This window comes from Condylura cristata, unplaced genomic scaffold, assembly GCF_000260355.1.
Source record: "Condylura cristata isolate star-nosed mole 26May11 unplaced genomic scaffold, ConCri1.0 scaffold00010, whole genome shotgun sequence".
In the NCBI taxonomy this organism is placed as follows: Eukaryota; Metazoa; Chordata; class Mammalia; order Eulipotyphla; family Talpidae; genus Condylura; species Condylura cristata.
In genome coordinates, this window is record NW_004567111.1 from 17,171,943 (window position 1) to 17,194,957 (window position 23,015).

Below are 23,015 nucleotides of genomic sequence, written 5' to 3' on the forward strand. Positions count from 1 at the left end.
CTCCCCACTCTGTCTCTGGTGAAGTCTTTCACCACCCCTGAGTCTCTGGCCTGTACCCCAGTTCTGTATGCACCAATAAATAAATCTTTAAAAAAAAAAATTGTGGACTGATGTTGGTAATTTTAACTTTTAATTTCTTGACAATTTTTTTTAGTAGTTAATTGATGTTCATCTTTTCAAGAACAGCGTTTTGTTTTGTTTTCTGTTTTGATATTTTTCTTTTTTAAACCTATATTCACTTATTTGCTCCCTTTTCCTTTTAAAGGGGAGCCTAAGTCATTGGGTTTAAACTTTTAGCTGTTTTATAATATCTTGCCATTGTCACTATCTTCCACTATCTGATGAGAAATCAGCCATTGTTTGAGTCTTGTGTACATTGCATTTGCCCATTTTTTCAACCATGGCTACTTTTAAGATTTCTTTTGTTTGGTCAGTTTGACTCATAATCTTAGGACTTTGTGTATTTCCTTTTAATTTGTCTTGCTTTGCTGTTTGGATCTGTTTAGATGTCTTTCATCACTTTTGGAAAGTCCTTGTTCACAGTGTCTCCTGACTTTTTCTGCTTTATTTTTCTTTCCACTTTTTTGAGACTCAGCTCATTATGTTAGATTGTTGTTATTACCCTACCAGTTCCAGAAATGACTTTAAAAATTACATTTGTCATTTTGCTTTTGGTTTGAATATTTTTCATTTTTTTCTCTTGTCTACCTAAAAAACAGCTGGTAACAACACAGACAGGATTTATTTTGAGACAGAGTAATAGAAGCAGTAGCTGAGAGAGTATGTACAGCCACTTGTATTTTTCTTTTTCCTTTTCCCATTAACCATAATAACTCCAGAAAGCCCATCTCCAAAGATTTGATGGAGAAAGCAACAGTGAAAGAATGCTAGGTTTTATGGTTCCTGTAATTAGCTGAGCTTTGCATACATGGGATTCTTTAGCTTCTTGAATATTTATGTTGACACTGTCTTCAAGTTCACTTTTTTCAGATGGTGTCTAAAGTGTTGTAAATAGTTCTTTGTTTTTAAATATTTATTTTATTTATTTATGCATACTAGAGCTTGGGATATAGGCCAGAGGTATGGGGGAGTGAGAGGATTCACCAGAGACAGGGTAGGGAACAGAACAGGTGGATTCACTGAAATTGAATACTGTGTTCAGCTAACAAATAAGTTCCTGGAACACAGAAGAGAGATTGATAATGTTCAAAATTCAGCATTTTACTCATAAAAATGACCCTACCACTTCAAATGGTACAGGTTTGTGTCTTTCTTTTAAAAATGAGAAAACTGAAGCCCAGAGAAGTACAGAACTACTCAGAACTAAGTAACTAATAAATAAAATAGTGATAACACCAGACTGGAAATTGGAAAACCACAATTTTTGGAGTTTAGACCTGTACTTTTTTGTACTTTTTTTTTTTTAAACAGTGCCTCTGCTTCAAAGAAAGGCTTTTTTGGCTTAGAGAACACAGTGGTTTGAGGTTACTACTTAACATACAAACCAGATCTTGAAGCCTTTTGGGAGGGATGAATGGGAGTAGTCATTGTATAACTTTAAAATTTTATTTTATTCTTTAGTAATTTATTTGTTGGAGTATTTGGCAGGTTAATAAAATACTTGTGGTCATATTTATTTGTAATTGTTTCTAGTTTGACAGTGACTTATTTACTCGAAGAAACTGAAGCTTTAAATTCTGAAGTCTGAGATTTGTAAGCTGAGAATTCTTTAAAGGTTTCTCATTATTAACGAACATTTTCAGCATAATATGGTAACAGTATTAGAAAATTACAGTGGTATTTTTAGAAAAAGACCTAGAAGTGAATACATATGATGTATAACATTGGTCAGACTTTAATATATGTATTATATATATATATATATTACATATATGAGAAAGAGGTTGTTAGAGTTTAGTAGACTGACTCAAGTTCATAAAAGAGAATGATGACTCCAGGTTTTCCAGTTTTCTCTTTAGTGCCTTTTTTTTTTTTTTGGTTAATTCTACCTCTTTTTGGTTTTGAGAGAAAATATTCTCTATTCTCTAGCCTCTCATTTCTCTTTTTAGTAACTTAAAGAATCAAGTAACTCAGATCTGTTCATTTATTGGTAAAAGGTGTGAATCTAACTGGATGGCACCTAGGAAAAGGGGAAGTTCCAGGTTTCCTGCCCCACCCAGAAGGAGGGTGGAGCTGAGCAGAGAAAAGAAGAGGGAAGCAGGATGGAGACACAGGAGGAGACCTGAGAAGGAGATCTGAGGAAGCCACATGGAGCAACAAGCATTGTGATGGAGAAACCATGCTTGTTTCTTGGCCCTGGACTGGTTGAGGGTGATGTGGGTGAGAAACCTGTTGGGGAGGTTGACTATGGCATCGTTTATATTGATTTTGATTTTGCTCTTTTCCTCCCAGACTCATCTGGCCATTTCTGACTTTTTTCTGTGGGTCCCGGCCAGAAGGTGCTTTAGGCTTGTAGCAGGCTTTCAGGCCTTGCTTTGGGCCAATCCCTTTTGGGTTGACTTTTGCCCACGATGGGATGGGTAACTTCAGATGTTTGATTTAGAAGTTATATTCTTTGTGTTCCGTATTGTATACTCACTGTATTAAAGTTGCTTTTGACTTTTGCCCACGATGGGATGGGTAACTTCAGATGTTTGATTTAGAAGTTATATTCTTTGTGTTCCGTATTGTATACTCACTGTATTAAAGTTGCTTTTCATTAAAGTCTTATATGTTTTGTCTTGATGCAGTGGATGTTTAGAGCAGGCAGGTTTGGGGGTTCAGTGGTGCCCCTCTCTTCCTGGCCTGTAACAAATCTACATGTGAATAGGATAAAAGACCTCTGGAAGCCAGTCCTTTCCCAGGAGCTCAAGTCTTCCTCCACTTTTCCAAATGTGTATTTGTATAACACAAGATTACCTTCATATAGTTCAACCAGAATATCATGTCATAACAGGTTGAATGTAAAAGTAGATGTAAAGGTCTGTCTTCTTTTAAGCCAGTCAGTCATTCATGGTATTTGCAGAGAATGGGAAGTTTTGTTATCTTCTCACCAAGGTTTTATACTCTTGTGGAAGTATAAATTTTCATTAAAAAAAAAAAAGGATATTTAGTTTCAAGGGAATCTACTAGCCATGGAGTTACGCTGATTCCTGCTTTCCACTGGGGGTATGGCCCATGCTAGGGAAGATAGTCATTTTCATGGATTGGTATGGTGCATACAGAAGCAGGCTTCCTTCTCAGGCTTCTTTACCTGTCAGTAATGTAAGCTTGGAATTGCTCAGCACCATCTCTGCTACAACATGGAAAAGATGTGCTTGTAAATGAACTGAATTAAAAGGAAAACAGATAGTCCTGCTTGCATCATTTGAACTCCTGGATTTCACTGTGCCTAAAGTCTCTTCCACCATTGGACTTACCGTTTTTCTGTACCAGCAAATTCTTCCCTGTGAAAGCCGTCCAGTGACATTTTATGTTAAATTATAATGGATTTATTTTTTAAAATTTATTTGTTTATGCATACAAGAACATGGTGTAGGCTAGAGGTGGGCAGGGGGCTGGGGGTGGGTGATAGGATTCCCAGAAAGAGTGGAGCCAGAACAGGTGGATTAACTAAACACTGCTGAGGAGAAAGCAGGCAGGTGAGATGAGAGAGGTCTGTTGAGCCATGTGGGTCAGTTCCTAGGATGGTAGGCTTTGAACTAGTGCAGCAGTGGCTAGGAAAAGCTTGATAGTGCCACCAGGGAGGGCTCTAGATTTATTATTTTAAACCAAATAGATAACTAAAAATTTCCCATTTAATTCATAATATGTTAAATTATTGGTGGACATAACTCCTACTAAAAGCTCTTTGGAGTTCTGATTTTTAAAGTATAAAAGTAGTCTGAGACCAAAATGCTTGAGAGAAACACTTTTCTCTCCACGTGGAACACTTTTCTCAAGAAGAAATCAGTGCTGTCTCCAGGGGAATGAATTTACTGAATAGTTTTCAGTGTTTTAATTATGTGTATTGTGATGTTTTTGCAATGATAAAAGTGATTTGTGTGGTACTCATGGATGGATCATGTACAGATACACTTATATTGTTGTAGTTATTTTACAGTAAGGTAGATGCAGTTAAATTCTTAATGAATTTAATTACTACATACAAATAACTTGTTTTTACCTTCATGCTTAGATTGAATGAAGCTGTGTAATAAACAATGGGAATTGAATTTTTCTAATGTATGTATTTGTTGCAATTTAATTTAGATAATTTGGATTTTTAAAAGAGCAAAGTACAGAATAATAGAACCATGACTTGATGCAAATTAGATTTCTCTTGAATATAAAATGAAAATTTGGTAGGAACACATGTGGGTGTATATCCGTGTTCTAAAGTTACTGATTTAACATATTTTAAATTTAATTTTCAATTCCCACTGACACCTCCAACTCCACCTTCTCAGGATTACTGAAAATGGAGGCTTGGGTTAAATTCCATTAGTTTTCATCCTCTGAATTTATAAGCCCTGCAAGAAACTTGAGCAAAGCAAAACAAGCTTCTTTTTTGAAATGTACTAGCTTGTCAGCCTTTTTTGCTTTACTCTCTGGTTATTATTTTGAAAGTTCTAAATTACAAAGCACACATGAATGAGTATGTTAGGATTAACTGCAGTATTTTATATATGTGTATATATATACATGTAGAGGGCGAGGGGGAGCGAGAGAGTGGTGTGTATGTGTAAGAGTGAAGTTAGATGAGAGAGGTGTGTGTGTGTGTAAGAATGAAGTTAGGCGAGAGGGGTGTGTTTGTGTGTGTGTGTGTATAAGAGTGAAGTTAGGTGAGAGAGACAGAGAAGCTTACTAGAGAGATCAGAGTCCTCCCCTGATCTTATTTAAGATATATTCATTCACTTGTTCTTTGTTCATGTTCCCTTCATTCTTTTTACTCTTTTACCATATTTCTCTTCAAAACACTTGTCTATATGACAGTACATTGTATGTATGTTTGAATTGTCTACATCCTCCCTACCCTACCCTTAAAAATGCATCCCCATATCCACACTGTAAATTCTGAGGACAGGGACTTAAGTTTTTTGTTAAAGTTTTGTCCTCAAGATTTTAGACAGTGGTTGGCATATTAGGTGCTTCTTAAAAATATTTTTGAGAGACGAATGTGGTACTTGAAAGGATAATCAATAAGCTTTTCTCAAAATGTCATGAAGAAGAAAAAGAATGGTGAGCTGTTGATCTAGTGAGCTAGATTTGTATATATATTCTCAACATATATAATAATAGTTTTAGTGGATTAGTCCCAGAGGCTAGCACATGAGTAAAATGTTTTTTGATTTTAATATGTTCTTTTTTTTTTTGAAGATTTATTTTTTTATGCATATAGAACTAGGGTACAGACCGGAAGTGCAGGGGGTGAGAGGATTCACCAAGACAGAGTGGGGAGCAGAACAGGCCGACTAAGTACACTGCTGAGGGAAGCAGTGGGCAAGTCAGGAGAGGTCTGCCTTACCATGTGGGTCACCTCCCTGGCCAGGTATGGAACTTGTTCTGCAGTGGCCATGAGAGCTTTATAGTACTGTGTTTTAACCTGTTGTGCCACCAGGGAGGGCTTGATTTGGATATATTCTTGATAAATCTTTGTAGTATTCATTATATATATAGCAGAGTATAATTTAAAAATTACTAACATTTTATGGATTAGTCCTTGAAAAGAATATGGTGTTACCTTATATTTTATATATCTCCACAAATTCCATGAATAAAATTGAACGTAAGGATTATACTTTTTCAGGTTTGTGAGGGATTACTATCTGGTCCAGTGTTTATCTGTCGAGGGATATCAGCCTATGCTTGAAAACATTCTAATGATGATCTCATTTTCTTTCAAGCAGACTATTCAGCCTTTGGGAACCTCTGATTATTAAAATAGTCCATCTTTATTTTAAGCCAAAATTTGTTGCTTCCATTTACTGGTTCTAATTACATCCCATGGAGGATATATTGAGTATGTGTAATCCTTCTTCCTTGTGATAACCCTTCAATTACTTGAAACCCTACCAAGTTCTCTCAGACATTTTAATTTTCCAGGCTGAGAATTCCTAGTAAGTGCTCTCATTATGATTCATTTGCCATCCTAGTGATTTTCTGAAAATCTGCATTTATCGATATATTTATAAAAGTTAGCAACCTAGAAGTGAAAGCAGTGACATTCCTTACTGCATAGGAGACCTGTTAACTCTGTAGTTCTTGATTTCCGTTTTATTCACCTTCATGATTTAAGTTATTCTTCAACCTTTTCATGCTTTAACTCTTTTGGTTATTAATTGAAACACTTCATTGCTCCCCCTCCACAAGTGACTTGTGCTTTCCCTTCTCCCCCCCAAAACACACAGTGCTTGGAGTTGGAGCACTCTGTGGGTCAGAGTCATGCTTAATTCGCACATGAAGTTTTGCTGATTTTTTTTCCTCCCATCTCCTTCATCTGAAAGATTTCTGTCCTTTTACACATTTCCAGAATACTAGTTGTATAGCAGAAGGCAAAGTCTAGTTCTGACAAGATATATATCTTTTAGATCATATACCTGTTATCAACAGTGGCAACTGGTATAGTATAAGCAATCTTACATAATAATATAAGCAATTTTATAGTATAAGCAGTCTTGCTTGCCATGGAGACATTTTCTTTTTAATAAAACTAACCTGATTTATTCTATAGGTTAGATAATTTTTTAAAGATTTTTTTTATGCATACAGAATGGGGTACAGGCCAGAGGCACAGGGGTGGTGAGAGGATTCAGAGACAGAGTGGGGAGCAGAGTAGGCAGGTCGACAAAGTACACTGCTGAGGGGAGCAGCGGACGGGTTAGGAGAGGTCTGCCGGTGCCATGTGGGACACCTCCGGGGGCTGGGGATTGAACTCGCACTGAAGTGGCTGAGGCTAGCTTGTAGTGCTGTGCCATAACTCGTTGCGCCACCAGAGAGAGCCTAGTTTAGATAATTTTCCATTATTTTTGCATAGCAAAGTAGCATTAGTAGATGTGAAGATTGCATACATTTGATGCTGAGACCAATAGAAAACACATTTTTACTTTCTATAGCAATAAAACTACTGAATTAAAAAAATAAATATAATAGTTTATTTTTACATCATTTTGTACATTTTTTTTTCATCTCAATTGTAATCCCCGTGGGTTTCCCATCACCGAGCCACCCATGTGCTGTCACCGTAGTCCCATGCACTTCCCTCCCCCCACCCCCGTTTTTGATCCCATTCCCCAGTCTGGTATATAACTGTTTAATATTCTTACTATTTTCTTGCCTGTTCCATTATACTTCTGCTGTGAGTGAAACCATCCGGTATTTTTCTCTTTCTTTCTGGCTTATCTCACTAAGCATGATCTTTTCCAGCTCCATCCAAGTTGCTGCAAAAGACATGTGTTTCTTTTTTTTGGTTGCTGAGTAATATTCCATTGTATGTATGTACCACATCTTTTTAATCCAGTCATCTACTTTTGGGCATTTGGGCTGCTTCCATGTTTTTCCAATTGTAAATAAAGCAACAATAAACATGGGGGTGCAGGTATCTTTTTGAATGAGTGTTTTTGTGTCTTTTGAGTAGATACCTAGGAGTGGGATTGCTGGGTCATAGGGAAGCTCCATGTTAAGCAAAACTGACTGAATTTTTTTTTTTTTAAAGATTTATTTATTTGTGCATTCAGAACTGGGGTACAGGCCAGAGGCTCAGGGGCGGTGAGAGGCTTCACCATAGACAGAGTGGGGAGTAGAACAGGCAGGTGGATGAAGTACACTGCTGAGGGGAGCAGCGGGCTGGTCAGAAGAGGTCTGCCGCGCCATGTGGTCACCTCCGGGGCAGGCGGGAATCAAACTCATGCGGAAGTGGTTTTAGCTTCTCAGTGCAGTGCTTTAACCCGCTGCGCCACCAGGGAGGGCCCACTGACTGAATTTTTAATGCTTGTATTAGTATGTATTTTGAAGGCTATTGAATGATGGCTATATTGGCTATTTAAAGTCTGTTATTTAAGAGAAAAGAATGTATCCTTCATTACCTTCCATGAGCTGGTTGCTTTTTACATACTTAACTCAGTTATTTATCATACCTACGTAGTCAGTTTGTAACTGGAATCAGTAGAATGTGAAGTTGTTTATGGCTAAATTTCATTCATTATTGCTCTTTTCTTCAGCTGTGATGCAGATCCATCCGCCCTAGCAAAATATGTTCTAGCTTTGGTGAAGAAAGATAAAAGTGAAAAAGAGTTAAAGGCATTATGTATTGACCAACTGGATGTGTTTCTTCAGAAAGGTAAGGTGTTTGGTTTGAAAATAATATTTTATCGTCAAATTATTTTAAGTGAGATTTTTCTGGAGTATCAAAGGAATTGTCGGTCAGATTAGGCCCTATTTTAACAAAGTAGAACAAATAATATTTGTACTGATCATACCCATATATTATTTATAGTGGAAACATTTTCATTAATGTTCATGTGCTCATTCTTAACACATGCTTATATATATATATATATATATATATTTAAAAGACTAAAAACACGAATGACTGAATGTTTATTTGAAGATAGGTACTGTTTAAGGAATTATTTAGAATGTAGCACAGTGTTGCTCAACTTTTTTTACTTTGCCAGCAAATAGATAATGATAAAAACTTGTGTTTGGCACACCAGGTAGAGTACTTGCAGTCTTGTCATGGTCAACTAATCTAGGGGCTCCAATCACTTTAATCCTCCACACCCTAAACCTTGACTTGTGCCATGGCACACTGCTTAGGAAGCTGTGTCTTAGTATAATTTCTTGATTTACAAAAGTTAAGTTATATTTCATCATCTTGTCTGATGTGTGGAAGTAGAGGACTAGTATTTTAGTAAATATCTTTTAGTCTGTACTCTTTGATTTTATTTTTAGAGACCCAGATATTTGTGGAGAAACTGTTTGATGCTGTGAATACAAAGAGTTACCTACCTCCTCCAGAGCAGCCATCATCTGGAAGCTTAAAGGTAGAATTTTTTCAGCATCAAGAAAAAGATATAAAAAAAGAAGAGGTAAATATTTGCATTAACTGTACATGTTCTTTAAAAAAATTTATAAGGAATAATTAATAGTGTTTTATTTTCTGTGTCTGTATTGGGAGTTACTAAGATCACTCCCAGGTGAGCACTCAGCATAAGCACAACAGTGACTGTGATATTGTGCACAACAAAAGGATAGAGTAAAAATAAATCAACATTGGAAAAAGTGTATGGTGTGCAGTTTGGGCATACCCATGGGCTATGTACTAATGAGTAGTGCCAATATATATGGACCAGGGAAGCTTATTAGAGACTTAGAGCCCAGGAGTTTTATTTAGGGCTGGATACCTTCTGCCTAGTTTGTACCAAATTTCCAGACTGGTAGGGTGTTTAGCATAAACTCTACTGTTTATATAGACAACTGAGCCAACACTAAACTACTTTGAGAATGATGGGAACCTGCCAGGATAAAAATTCACACATGCCAATCAAGGACCTACCTTGTAAGCAAGCCTTGCAAAAGATAAGTCTCAGGTCTGCTTTTCTGCTCAGTACCTTATATGTATAAGGTACTCTTTATTTGTGTTGTTTGAAAATAATTGATACATCTGTATCATTCAGGTACCTTGGAGAGCTATCACACAAATACACTTTTTAATCATATAATAATTCATATCTTCTCTATTTGATGTCTAAAGATTGTTAGTTCCAGCAAAAATTATTGACAATTAAGTTGTTATATTTCTGTAGTTAGACTAGTTTTAGGTAAAAATAATTATTTGTTAAAAGTCTGGCTTTGTCAGTCATTGTGACTTTGAAAGCACTACTTTTTCTGAGCTCTAGTTTATTCAACACTAAAAATGGAAATATGATGAGCTCGTTGAGGAATAGTAAAATAATACCTATCAAGCATTTGGCAGTGTGTGTGGCACATTCTCAAACAATAGTTGCTGTTAACAAGTAAATATTATTGTGTGGTAGGGGATGATGTGATGTGAGCTTTTGCTTTCCCTCTCATACTTTTATCATCTAGATGATGTAAGTAATACTTGTTTCTTATATAATAACATGTAAATGTATATTCTCAAATGTATAGCTGTGCATATATACACATATTTACATAGTTATAGGAACTCACATAGACATAAAATGCCCACATTACTTCTGTCTGCATATGAAATTAAGAAACAATTTTATAATTGTATATTTTGTATTTGTCTGGATAGAGGTTCTGTTTGTAAGGGGGAAAAGGGTGATGGATATTGTGTTGACAATTGCTTATGTTGCATAGAGATATTCAGTTGGGTTTTTTTTTTTAAGTTTTGCTCAGCAGTGAAAGTTTGGGTTGATTACAGATTTCTGTTAATCAAAATTAGGCTTTAATTCTTAAAAATATCTTTAGTAAATCATGGACTCTTGTTTTGAAAAAGAGAAAGAAATTTTCCACCTGAACAAGTTAACTACAAAATCTCAGTCTGTATCTCTTGATATAGTGAAAGTTTATCAGTTTTCTTGACAAATTGAAAGATACTTAACTACTGCCAAAATGCCAAATAACAACCTGGGTTTAAAACACTGTTTGGCTAGTGTTATAAAATATGATGATCTGTCATCATAAATACTTGTGAGAGTGTAAGGGGGAAAGTACATTGGGAAGCTTTATTTGTAACCTTTTTTTTTTTCTGGGGGTATAGAAGTTGAAGTAAATGGAGACCAGAAGAACAGGAACAAAAAAAAAGGCAACTGTTAAAAGGTTGAAAGCAGTGTTTCTCAGAATTTGGCCTGTTGCTAGGATTTCTTCTGTTTAATTTATCATTTAGTGTGGGATACTTTTTTTGTGAGTTGATTTTACAAAAAATGAAATAAATAGCAATGGTCTTAAAAGTTTATGCCATGGGGCCCTGGTGGCGCAGCAGGTTAAAGCACAGCACCAGGAATCTAAAGCCACTTAAGCATGAGTTCAATCCCTGTCCTGGAGCTGACCTATGTGGCGTGGCAGACCTCTCCTGACCCGCTGGCTGCTCTCCTCAGCAGTGTACTTCATCAGTTGGCCTGTTTTACTCCCTACTCTGTCTCTGGTGAATCCTCTCACCAGGGACCCCCACACCTCTGGCTTGTACCCTAGTTCTGTATGCATAAATACATAAATCTTTAAAAAAAAATGCCACAAATCCTGAAGGTTGTACACAAACGATTAAAATATATCCCTAATTTTCTGTTAAAGGAATTTTAGTATTGTTATATAGAGCAAACTGCAAACATCCACAATTTTAGTTATTCTTACAAGTTCAACAAGAAGAGAATTCTAATTTTAGGCAAATGGTAAACTAAAATGAGTATGTTCTTTATTCAAATCATCTCAGAGTACTGCGTAAACTATAACAGCAGCACAGCAATCATAAAATACTACATAAGAGAGATAATCTCCCTTTGCCAAAGTAAGGTAAGACCAAAGTGATTATGTTTAAACAACTGTGAATACATGTTCTACTAGTCACCAAACACATTAGCCCAACATCTTGGGTTTTAGTGCCTGAAAGCAAAGGACTAAGATACAGGTCTGCATCATGATAGGTCTCCCAATGGAATCAGTCTGCTTAATGTAAGTCTGCTTAATGTAAGAGTGGTTACAAAGTGTTCTCCCACAGCTTGAGGTAGCAAGGAAACTCTGTTACAGAAAATACAATAATGTAGGATACTTTTGATAGCTGTTACCCAAAGGGATGTTGGGAAAATTGGCAAAAATTAGGTCATATATGATATTTAGACTACCTGCATCAAAGTATCTTAGGACTCCTGTTAAAAATTTCAAAGTCTTGGCCCTCCCTGGTGGCGCAGCGGGTTAAAGCACTGCACTGAGAATCTAAAGCCGCTTCCGCATGAGTTCGATTCCGGCCTGCCCCGGAGGTGACCACATAGCTGGCAGACCTCTCCTGACCCGCCCACTGCTCCCCTCAGCAGTGTACTTCCTCAATCTGCCTGTTCTGCTCCCCACTCTGTCTCTGGTGAAGCCTCTCACCTTCTGCATCTCTGGCCGGTACCCCAGCTCTGTATGCATAAAAATATAAATAAATCTTAAAAAAAAAAATTCAAAGTCTTGAGGCCTCCCATATTTACAGAAGCCACATGTTCAATATTTCCTTAGTTTGTTTATTCTCTAAAGCTGTTTTTCAAGTAATGCTTAATTCATGTCTTATGGAACTATTATTCTAGGCAGTATAGCTTGAAGAATTGTAGCCTGGAGAAATTAGCACTTAGCACTTTCTAGGACTGCTTTCTATTAATTATGCAAAAATAAAGGCACCTTGTAAGAGAAAGAATATATAGCTGCAACACTGCTATGAGAACCTGGAGAAGTATTTCAGTTTGTAGATAGTTTTCTCAAATATCCTCTTTTTCTTTGATTTGGTTTGTTCTCATATTCTCAAATTTATTTAGTGCCAACCAAATCTGTAAAACTAGAACAAGAGTGCATCTTGCTTGAAATGTTTTTTCATTATCTAAAATAATGTGAGTTCTTTTAATATTTACTTTAACTTTTAGTAAGCTTGTCTTTTATAGTAAATTATTGTACTTAGAATGTAACTTTATTTTGTTTGAATATATTAAGAGAGAGACATTTTTAATCCATATTTTAACACCAGTAAGTCATTGAAACAGTAATATGGTATAAAGACTAACATGCTAAACTTACGCACATTTTTCTTTGTGTATTAGATCACAAAGGAGGAAGAACGAGAGAAGAAGTTTTCTAGAAGGCTAAATCATAGTCCTCCTCAGTCAAGCTCCCGATACAGAGAAAATAGGTGATTGATTTATTGAAACATGTTTAATGTATAGCCATTGATTATCTTTTTACATAGGGTGAAATGATATTTTCTTATTTCTAGCAAAAGGTGATTGGATCTTTTTCTACCAAGAATAGCTGTCTTTGAATTTTTAGATTGTAGGAGTGAATTTTAAAAGAGTATCTGGTGGCCCTCCCTGGTGGCACGGTGGGTTAAAGCACAGCACTGAAAAGCTAAAGTCACTTCTGCATGAGTTCGATCCCCACCTGCCCCGGAGGTGTCCACATGGCGTGGCAGACCTCTCCTGACCCTCCCGCTGCTCCCCTCAGCAGTGTACTTCATCGACCTGCCTGTTCTGCTCCCCACTCTGTCGCTGGTGAATCCTCTCACCGTCCCTGCACCACTGGCCTGTACCCCAGTTCTGTATGCACAAATAAATAAATGTTAAAAAAAAAAAAGAGTGTCTGGCAAATATTGTTACTATTACTACCAATTTCAAATGCCAGAGAAGTCTTAGGATCAGACTATTTTTTTGTTTTTACTTCCCCTTTAATGTGAAAAAAATTATCCTATTAGTGCTTCAAAAGCACATAGAGACCACAAATCATATATACATTCCTGAGACTATAGGCATGAAACAACAAAATTTTTATAAGAAGACATGTATAGTTGCCTAAAATGTTTTGCGAATAAGTCCAAGGGTTAAAACTTGAATAAAACATTTTTTCCTTTTCAAGGGGTTTTAGAGTATTTAGATAGGATGTGCTCAGTTTTTCAGTTTCCTAATACTTATATTCTGATAGATAGTGGGAAAAAGAAGCATATTACTGTAAGCCTATGATCTTTTCATAATTTAGTTTTTTCTGTATCCGCTTTAGAATTACTTACATAGACATTATCTTACAATTTTTTTTAGAAGTCGTGATGAGAGGAAAAAGGATGATCGTTCTCGCAAAAGAGATTATGATCGAAACCCTCCTCGAAGAGATTCATACAGGGATCGATACAATAGAAGAAGAGGGCGAAGTCGAAGTTACAGCAGGAGTCGAAGTCGAAGTTGGAGTAAAGAGAGGCTTCGTGACAGGGACAGAGATAGAAGCAGAACTCGAAGCAGAAGCAGAACACGAAGCAGGGGTAAATAATCCATATATGTGCACATTCTGGTTACATTCCTTATTGTAAAAAAGCTCTGTATTTGAGGGTTTACAAAACTGCTTTTATTGGTAACACTTATCTATCACTTGGAAATATTTTATGAACTTTTATAAAATTCCTTTTGGAATATATAGTTCTTCCATATTAAAGCCACATTGAATTACCACTGCTCCTTACCCCATCAGAATAAATAAAATTAAAAAGACTGAATTGCTCAGGGTTGGTAAAGATAGCGAATGCTTTGGAAAATACTTTTGACAGTATCTTAAAAATATTAAAGTTATACCTACTGAATGACTTTTCAGTTTTAGGGTTTTGCCTTATAAAAATGACAGTTATTTCTACACAAAGAATGATCATGGCATATGATCATGACAGCTTCATTTGTAATATCTAAAAACAAACAACTTAAATGTTCATTAATAGGGGAATGAATAGAATGAATCATAGTGTACCTATATAATGGATAAAAAGGAAAGAACTGAGACAAAATGTATGAGTCTTAAGATAATTATGCAGAATATGAGAATTCAGACAAACAGTACATATGTAAATAAAATCTAGAAAATTCAAACAGGTCTATGCGACAGGAAACAAATCCTGGTATACCTGTGTAATGAAGAATGGGTTATTTTAGAGGGAAGGGATATGAGGGTAGGTTTGGAAGTGGTTGGTATGTAGAATAATTAGATTGTGGCCTTTGTTTTTACAGTTATATACATTGACCAAAATTAATTAAAAAGTACATTTAAAATATGTTTTGTTCATGTGTGTGTGTGCCTGTAATATGTATGTGTGTATGTATTAGTTATACCTAAACTGAAAACAGTTTAAAATTTTGATTTTAGATGTTCATATTTATAAGTACATGTAACTTCCAACATATAATTTTTCTTCCAGTGTGCATTATTGAAAGAAGATATTGTAGACAATAAAACAGAAAACCTTTGCGTGAAGCATCTTAACTGAAACTTAGGTTTTGCTACCCTTGCAACCTGTTTGTATGGTCACTTGTAGTATTTAAGAAGTATTTAGGGCCTTGCCATTCTCTAAGCCCTGTACTTCTCTGTTTCCATTTTTTTATACTTCTTTGCTATAGATGCACATTACTTCACTTAGTTTCTTTAATAACTTTTTTTGACCATGTAGAGCTTTATGAATTTCTTATTCATGTTTAATATGAAATCCTCATCCTTCCTCTTTGCATATTTACTCGCATCTTCAATAAATAGTATTCACTGTAAAAAGACACTGAGATTTTTAGTTGAGTGACAAATACTCATCATAGAAAAATACTCAAATCACGCTTTTATTGCATAAATTTTATTTGGGCTGAAGTTGTATATATTAACATTATGGTGAAGATAGTAAAACCTTAAAACTTAGAGAAAGCTCATTAACTACAATAATTTTATGAGTGGTTTAATAGTATAGGGCATATGCAAAGGGAATAACTTATTTTGGAACATGCTATATTAAGTAGTTTTTGTAAATTTTGAACACTTCCTTTACGTTTAGCAAAATTATCTCTGTTTCTTAGATAAGGGTAGGGCCTTTTTGAAAACAGCATCTAATTTCATGTGATTTGTATTTTGTTGCAGAAAGGGATCTAGTAAAGCCAAAATATGACCTGGATAGAACAGATCCATTAGAAAACAATTATACTCCAGTCTCTTCGGTACCTAATATTTCATCTGGTCACTATCCTGTACCTACTTTGAGCAGCACTATTACTGTAATTGCGCCTACTCATCATGGTAATAACACTACAGAAAGTTGGTCTGAATTTCATGAAGACCAGGTGGACCATAACACCTATGTAAGACCACCAATGCCAAAGAAGCGGTGTAGAGACTATGATGGTAAGTTTTTTCAGATGTTTCATGAAGTATTTAATCAATAATTTAAGCTGACTAAATTCTGTACTTTTAGGTTGTACAGTTATTCAAAGCCTTCATCTTGTTGGAAATAGTTGTACATTTTAAACACTTTATGATTTCCTCAATGTTATGGCCCCTTTATTAGTCACCACTGACTATTGAATATCAGTTTCAAGATAGTGTTTATTTGCATGTTGGTACTCATGTTTTTGAAATTTAGTAAAACTATTGACATCTGTTGAATTATGCTATTGAACCATTGTTGAGAAGCTCACTTCTTTAGAAATGAATGGTTGATTAACTTGTAGGAACTAGAAATGTGATTATCACTTATCTTAAGAATTTTCTCAATAAGTGAAAGTTCCACTGTAAAAGTTTTGTAATTGTATTAAAGATAATGGCTATGTATTCTTAAAAGTTATAAGTGAAAGATTTAAATAAAAGATGTTTCTAATGTCAATATGATGTGTGTGTGTAAGTTTTATATTATCCTGTTAGGTATATTTTAATTTGATAATACAGTTTTAGTGCATATGTCAGCTCTGTTACCACTTGATAAGTATTTTAAATTAGTAGAAATTAGTACGTAGCTCTTGTGATAACATCAGTTATATATGCTCAGTATTAAAAATATTCCTAGTTTTAAGTATCTTAATTTTGTTTACTTAGAGAAAATGTGTATGTTCAGCACTTCCCATATTTCTTAATAACAATTCTACCTCACAGAAAAGGGTTTCTGTATGAGAGGAGACATGTGCCCTTTTGACCACGGAAGTGACCCAGTAGTTGTAGAAGATGTGAATCTCCCTGGAATGCTGCCTTTCCCAGCACAGCCTCCAGTTGTTGAAGGACCACCTCCTCCTGGACTCCCCCCACCTCCACCAATTCTTACACCCCCACCTGTGAATCTGAGACCCCCGGTGCCTCCACCAGGCCCATTACCACCCAGTCTACCACCTGTCACAGGTAATAAGTGTTTCCTGTACTTACTATATCCATTTACAGTCTTTTGAAACATTTAACAGTTTGATGCCTGCTTTTTAAAAGAGCATTGAAAGTAATAGCATAGTTTGCCTGCTAAAAACTAAGAACAAGATACTTCTCTTGGACTGTATTCCCATCTAGTGAGTGGGCTTTGCCAATCTATGGTTTACTGTGGTTTTAGAGAGACCCTGAATTATGCCATGTTGTTGATTAATCCCAGCTGTCTGTAATCCTTTACAATTTAAGGCAAACCTGTTTTGAAGTGCAGTAAATGGGTATTATACCCCGGAAAACTGATGCCTTGTAGTTGCAAGAACTTGGTTTTTATAGATTATCGTTTGATTAATAAATGAAAATATTGTGTTTGGATCTATAGTAACTTATTTTATTTGTTTGCTTTCAGATGATATTTCTTATTCTTTGGTTTTGACAGGACCACCACCACCACTTCCTCCTTTGCAGCCATCTGGCATGGATGCTCCCCCAAACTCTGCAACCAGTTCAGTTCCTACTGTAGTAACAACTGGCATTCATCACCAGCCTCCTCCTGCTCCACCCTCTCTCTTTACTGCAGGTGCAGTTTCGGTCCTCTCTCTATTATAATGTATTGTAGTTTTAGCGCAGCATTGCAGCATTTTTTTTTTTTTTTTTTGGGGCAAAGGAGTTTTAAATGTTTAAAGAATTAAATTGTTCTATTAATTTATTTTTCTTGTGAAATTTGTAAAAAATGTATCTGGTGAGTGGACATCAAATATTAAGCTTTCAGTTAACAATTTTTAAAAAGCAAAGTTAGTACTTTCTTAATGACTTTTTTTTTTAAATAATAGTTTATTTTTATGTCATTTTGTTCCTTTCTCTATCTCAGTTGTAACCCCTGTGGGTATGGCATTTCTTATAAAACTAACTTTTCTTTTCATACATATAAAATGTTACATATTGGTAGTATGCATGTAGTTTACCTTTTCAATTATCAATATAAAAAATTTACCTGTTGGACTATTATAATTGTTTTTTAATTACAGTTTTTGTATTACCAGATACATACGACACAGATGGCTACAATCCTGAAGCCCCAAGCATAACAAATACTTCCAGACCTATGTATAGACACAGAGTGCATGCACAAAGGCCTAACTTAATAGGACTAACATCAGGGGATATGGATTTGCCACCCAGAGGTAATACTGTTCTTTTTTCTTAATCATTTTCATAATATAAAGAGTGGCAAAATATTTATAAAGATTAGTCATTCCTACTCATTTATTCGAATTGATACTTAGATACTTCGGTGTCTATCATAAGAGAAAAAGTAACATGTAATGAGAGAAAGATCTCTCTATCTGACATTGTTGACATTGTCCTAACCATTCAAGGGGAAAGATATTTCCCCAAAGTGTACATTTTCCATGGTAGCTGTGTTTTGGTATTTTTTATAATTTGTGATCTTAATTGAGTCAACTAAATGGTTGCTAATGCTTTAATTATTAAAGATAGAGTCTTTCCTAGTTGGAGAATTAAATGACTTATACAGACTTGTACCTGATATATATTTTTGTTTGCTTTGTACATGCTAGAATCTGTTACAGGTTTGTTTATGAAATTTTAAGCAAAAGTAATTATACTTTAGTAAATGATTCATCCATGTTTATTGAGTGGATTAAATGGGTTTGATAGATACCTATATAGTGGAAGAAGATTGAGTTTAGGCGTGTAAAGTCACAATCCATGGCAGCAAAAGTGCTGTACTATATTAGAAGTGTGAACTGATTTGAAGGTTTGGAGGAGAGAGTTCATATTCATTTGGAAGATATATATATATATTTTTTTTAAGATTTTATTTATTTGTGCATACAGAACTGGGGTACAGGCCAGAGGTGCAGGGGCAGTGAAAGGATTCACCAGAGACAGAGCGGGAAGCGGAACAGGCAGATCGACTAAGTACACTGCTGAGGGGAGCAGCGGGCGTGTCAGGAGAGGTCTGCCATGCCATGTGGTCACCTCCGGGGCAGGCGGGAATCGAACTCATGCGGAAGTGGCTTAAGCTTCTTAGTTCTGTGCTTTAACCCACTGCGCCACCGGGGAGGGCCCTGGAAGATACATTTGCCAGAGATAACAAGATGGATTCTCTCAGATATAATAGAAAATACTTTGTAGGGCAATAAAAATTTACCTAAAACTTCAAATTACTTTTGTTTTTAATTCTTTATTTATTTTGTGTGGAACTGAGGTGTAGACCAGAGGTATGGGGGTGGGGGGTAGGTGGGTGAGAGGACTCACCAGAGACAGAGTGGGGAGAAGAACAGGTGTATCTACTGAAATAACTGCTAAGGGGAGTAACGGGTGAGGTCTCCTTTGCCATATGCATTAGTTCCCTGGCTTGGGACATAGGCCAGTCGGGAATCCCATCAACTTATTTTCATTCTCTGTTTTCTTTTTAGTCTTTCTTTTCTGCTTTCTAGCCAGAAAAAAAAAAGCCTCATCGATTGTGAATAAAAGTCCAACTTATTTAAATAATGCTGCTAATGTGGTTAAACTTGTAATTAATTATACTTTGCATTTTCCCTTTGTTCTTTAGAAGCTGTCAGATTCTAAGCATCTACCTTGACCACTCAAAGATTGTCTTGAAGTGTGATGAAAATTCTAATTTATATCCAATACAGTTTATATTTTCTTTGAGTTCATAAGACATTTAATTTGTGTCCTACTCCTCATATAACCTTTAAATTCATCTTGAGGGATTATAATAACTATCATTCAACAACAACAAAAAGAGTCTTTAATTTTTATGTAAAGGATACAAAATTGCTTGTAACTAAGAAGTAGCCACTTGAAAAATCGTGGCTGTTCAGTGTTTATTCATCCCCTGACTAGTTCAGAGAAAACCCTTTCCTTTGGTTACTTATGATTACCTCTTTTTTTTTAAAAAAGATTTATTTATTTATTCATTTATAGAACTGGGATACAGGCCAGAGGTATAGGGTCAGTGAGAGGATTCACCAAAGACAGAGCGAGGAGCAGAACAAGCTGACTGATGCAGTACACTGCTGAGGGGAGCAGTGGGCGGGTCAGGAGAAGTCAGCCGCACCATATGGGTTACCTCTGGGGCAGGTGGGGGTCAAATTCATGCTGAACTGGCTTTAGCTTCTTAGTGCTGTGCTTCAACCCACTATGCCACCAGGGAGGGCCCACCTCCTTTTTTTCCTTTTTCTTTTTTTTCTCCTTAATAGTACTCCTTTTCCTAGCTGGATCTCCCATTTGAGTCATCTCTAGCTTATCTTGCTGCTTTAGAGTTACATATTGACCCTTATAGATCAGCATTTACTAGACTCATTTCAATGCCAGGACATTGTTTTTGTTGGTGAATCAGGGGAGTAAGTAGAATTAAATCTCTTGAAATATAAATCTTGCCATGTAAAAGTTGGAGACAGTAATTTCAGTCCTGCATACCTACAAGTTACCAGAGGTTGCCCTATTGAAGGGTAAATTTCTGTTATGCCTTTCTCATAAAAAATTAGTGTATATAGGGCCATCCCTGGTGGCGCAGCGGGTTAAAGCACAGCACTGAGAAACTAAAGCCACTTCCGCATGAGTTCGATTTCCGCCTGCCCCGGAGATGACCACATAGCGTGGCAGACCTCTCCTGACCCGCCCGCTGCTCCCCTCAGCAGTGTACTTCATAGATCTGCCTGTTCTTCTCCCCACTCTGTCTCTGGTGGAGCCTCTCACCACCCCTCAGCCTCTGGCCTGTCCCCCAGTTCTGTATGTACAAATAAATAAATCTTTAGAAAAAAAAATTAGTGTATATAAGTGATATTTTTAGTTCTGATCTTTAGATACAGTGTATATTATTTCTTGAGTTGGTTTGGGAATACATTCTTCATTAATAGCAGTGCTTTTATGTATCAAACTACTAATTTACCAACTCATTTAAAATTAGGATTGTCTGTGCTTTTTTTTTCCTTACTGTTTTCAATCTCCTTCTCCCTCAATGTTCTATTTTCTTTCATGTTAACTTCTTATTTATTTTTGTGGAAGGACTGAGGTGTGAGGGTGCGGTGAGAGGATTTACCAGGGACAGATTGGGGAACAGACAGGCAGATTTACTGATTTACACTGCTAAGTTGAGCAGTGGGGAAGACAAGAGAGGTCTGCTGCATCATTTGGGTTAGCTTGCTGGCAGGGGATCAAACTCAGGCTCTAGCGGTGATGGTGCCGAGAAGTAACCCCTAAGACACTAAGGGTTTCCTGTTTTCCATTTGGTTTGAGATTTACTGCCCTGGATTGTTTTCAATAGATAATTAAAAGCTTAGTTTATCCAAAAAAAAAAAAGCTTAGATTATCATATAATTGCTATATATTTCGATAGCCCATAGATAACCTTAATTTAAAATTTTCATAGGCTTTTATATGATAGTTTTTGTTATTTCATGCTTGAAAGTTAGTATTGGTACTTATTATAAAGCAAAGGCAATGATTTAGACTCGCTGATGTCTTACAATTATTAATATAAAAGTGACTTAGGAGTGCTGGTAACTTTCAGATTTGTAAGATGGCAGAAAAATTGTCATTATAGATAGGGAGATGGGCTTAGTATAAGTTTTATCATTTGTCAAAAAATTAGTGCTGAAAATTTAAAGCACAAAAAGCATATTAAAAGCATATTGAGGAAAACAGCTCATTAAACTTAAGTACATGCATTTGCTACTTGTGTATCAAGGAGAGTTTGTTTATGTGTTTTTTGTGCTCTTATACTAACTGAAAGAAGCTGAATGGGAGAATACATCTGAATTGGAAGAAATACATTACAACTAATAGGGAAAAAAATATAGTACAGTCTTTTTTCGTAAACCTTTCAGATAAATAACAGTAAAGTTAAAAAAACAGAATATTGGAGAGCCCAGACACTGTCCAAAGGAGTCAACCAAACTTGAAGAGAAGGAATAGGCCAAACATTTTATTTTAGAACTGGTCCTATGAAGATGACAGTGAGTAGAGAAACCTGCAACTTCCATTGTGAATGTCACCAGTGCCAGATACCAGATATTTCCAACTAATCTGTTGTGTAGATTTGGGTATTAGAATTAGGTAGAGAAAAGAAGTAGATAAAGCACATATCTCTTACAATACTTTTGAGAAACTAGGGAACCTTTGACTAGAATAAAGGGAATAAGAGAGATAGAGGGAAATAAGATGGCCCAGTACAGACATTTGAAAAACTATAGAAGAGCTGACCTTAGGGAAGATGATAGGTAAGTTACCAGTGGTAAGTACAAGATTTAAGTATAGTGGAGAGTTGGCAGCACTTGTGACTGAAAGGATTATAGGGTTTGTAGGGTAATGGGGAGGTTGAGATTAAAGACAGCAAGCTTTTGTCCTAGATAGGAGAAAAGATTTGGTAGAAAAGTAACATTTTAGAAGTGTTTAATGTGTTTTGCCTTGGTGCGTTTGACTAGAAATGAACATTGAGAGGTAGAATATGCAGTGCTAAATTGTGAGAGATGGCTCATCAGGCAATACAGATTTTTGAGTCACTGGGAGGTAGAAGATTAGTTCTTAACCTTTTCTCTGTTCCAAAGAGAGATAGAAGGAGGCATAGCCAAATCTGTGAGCCTGATTGATAGAAGTTCCAAAAGGTTTTCTCATGAGTTTCTGATAATACATCCTTCCCCTTGAAGTCACTTGTGGCAATAGGTAAAGATACCTTATGAAGATTGTGTAATGTTAGTTTAGAGATCCCGAGTGAATAATCTGGGGAATGTCAACATTGGGAGGAGTGAGTTGACAAAGGGGAACCTATATAGGGCATTGAGAAAATGAAGCCCAAAAGTATGGCTTGTGGAGTTAAGAAAATCGAGGAAAGTTAATATCTAAGAAGGAGGAGGGTTAGGTGGTCATTTGATTCAGATGCTCTTGGGAGGTCAAGTAAGAAGAACTGACATATATTCATAATAGTAAGCAGTAAATTTGGACACTTAAACCTTGGCTTGAACAAGTTAAGTGAAGCAGTAGTAACAGCTTCCTATTTCCAGAGTATGAGTGAGTGAGTACACGATAAGAAATCAAAATTAGCAGTGTAGACATCTCTTAAAAAGTAACCTGTGGCCCTCCCTGGTGGCGCAGCGGGTTAAAGCACTGCACTGAGAAGCTAAAGCCACTTCCGCATGAGTTCGATT

At 36.1% G+C, this 23,015-nt stretch overlaps 1 protein-coding gene across 7 annotated transcripts in view; it reads left to right on the plus strand.

Moving 5' to 3' along the window:
- RBM26 (RNA binding motif protein 26) overlaps positions 1 to 23,015 on the plus strand; it is a 78,363-nt gene that overhangs the window by 11,263 nt on the left and 44,085 nt on the right. For 3 of the 7 annotated variants that reach the window (XM_012723259.1, XM_012723257.1, XM_012723260.1), the window contains exons 2-9: positions 8,199 to 8,317; positions 8,932 to 9,068; positions 12,753 to 12,841; positions 13,740 to 13,957; positions 15,580 to 15,840; positions 16,585 to 16,824; positions 17,246 to 17,416; positions 17,865 to 18,020. In XM_012723259.1, coding sequence (XP_012578713.1) covers positions 8,199 to 8,317; positions 8,932 to 9,068; positions 12,753 to 12,841; positions 13,740 to 13,957; positions 15,580 to 15,840; positions 16,585 to 16,824; positions 17,246 to 17,416; positions 17,865 to 18,020 — 1,391 coding nt within the window. The remainder of the gene's footprint in view (positions 1 to 8,198; positions 8,318 to 8,931; positions 9,069 to 12,752; positions 12,842 to 13,739; positions 13,958 to 15,579; positions 15,841 to 16,584; positions 16,825 to 17,245; positions 17,417 to 17,864; positions 18,021 to 23,015) is intronic. The other 4 variants (XM_004680079.2, XM_004680080.2, XM_012723258.1 and 1 more) reach the window with 3 other exon arrangements.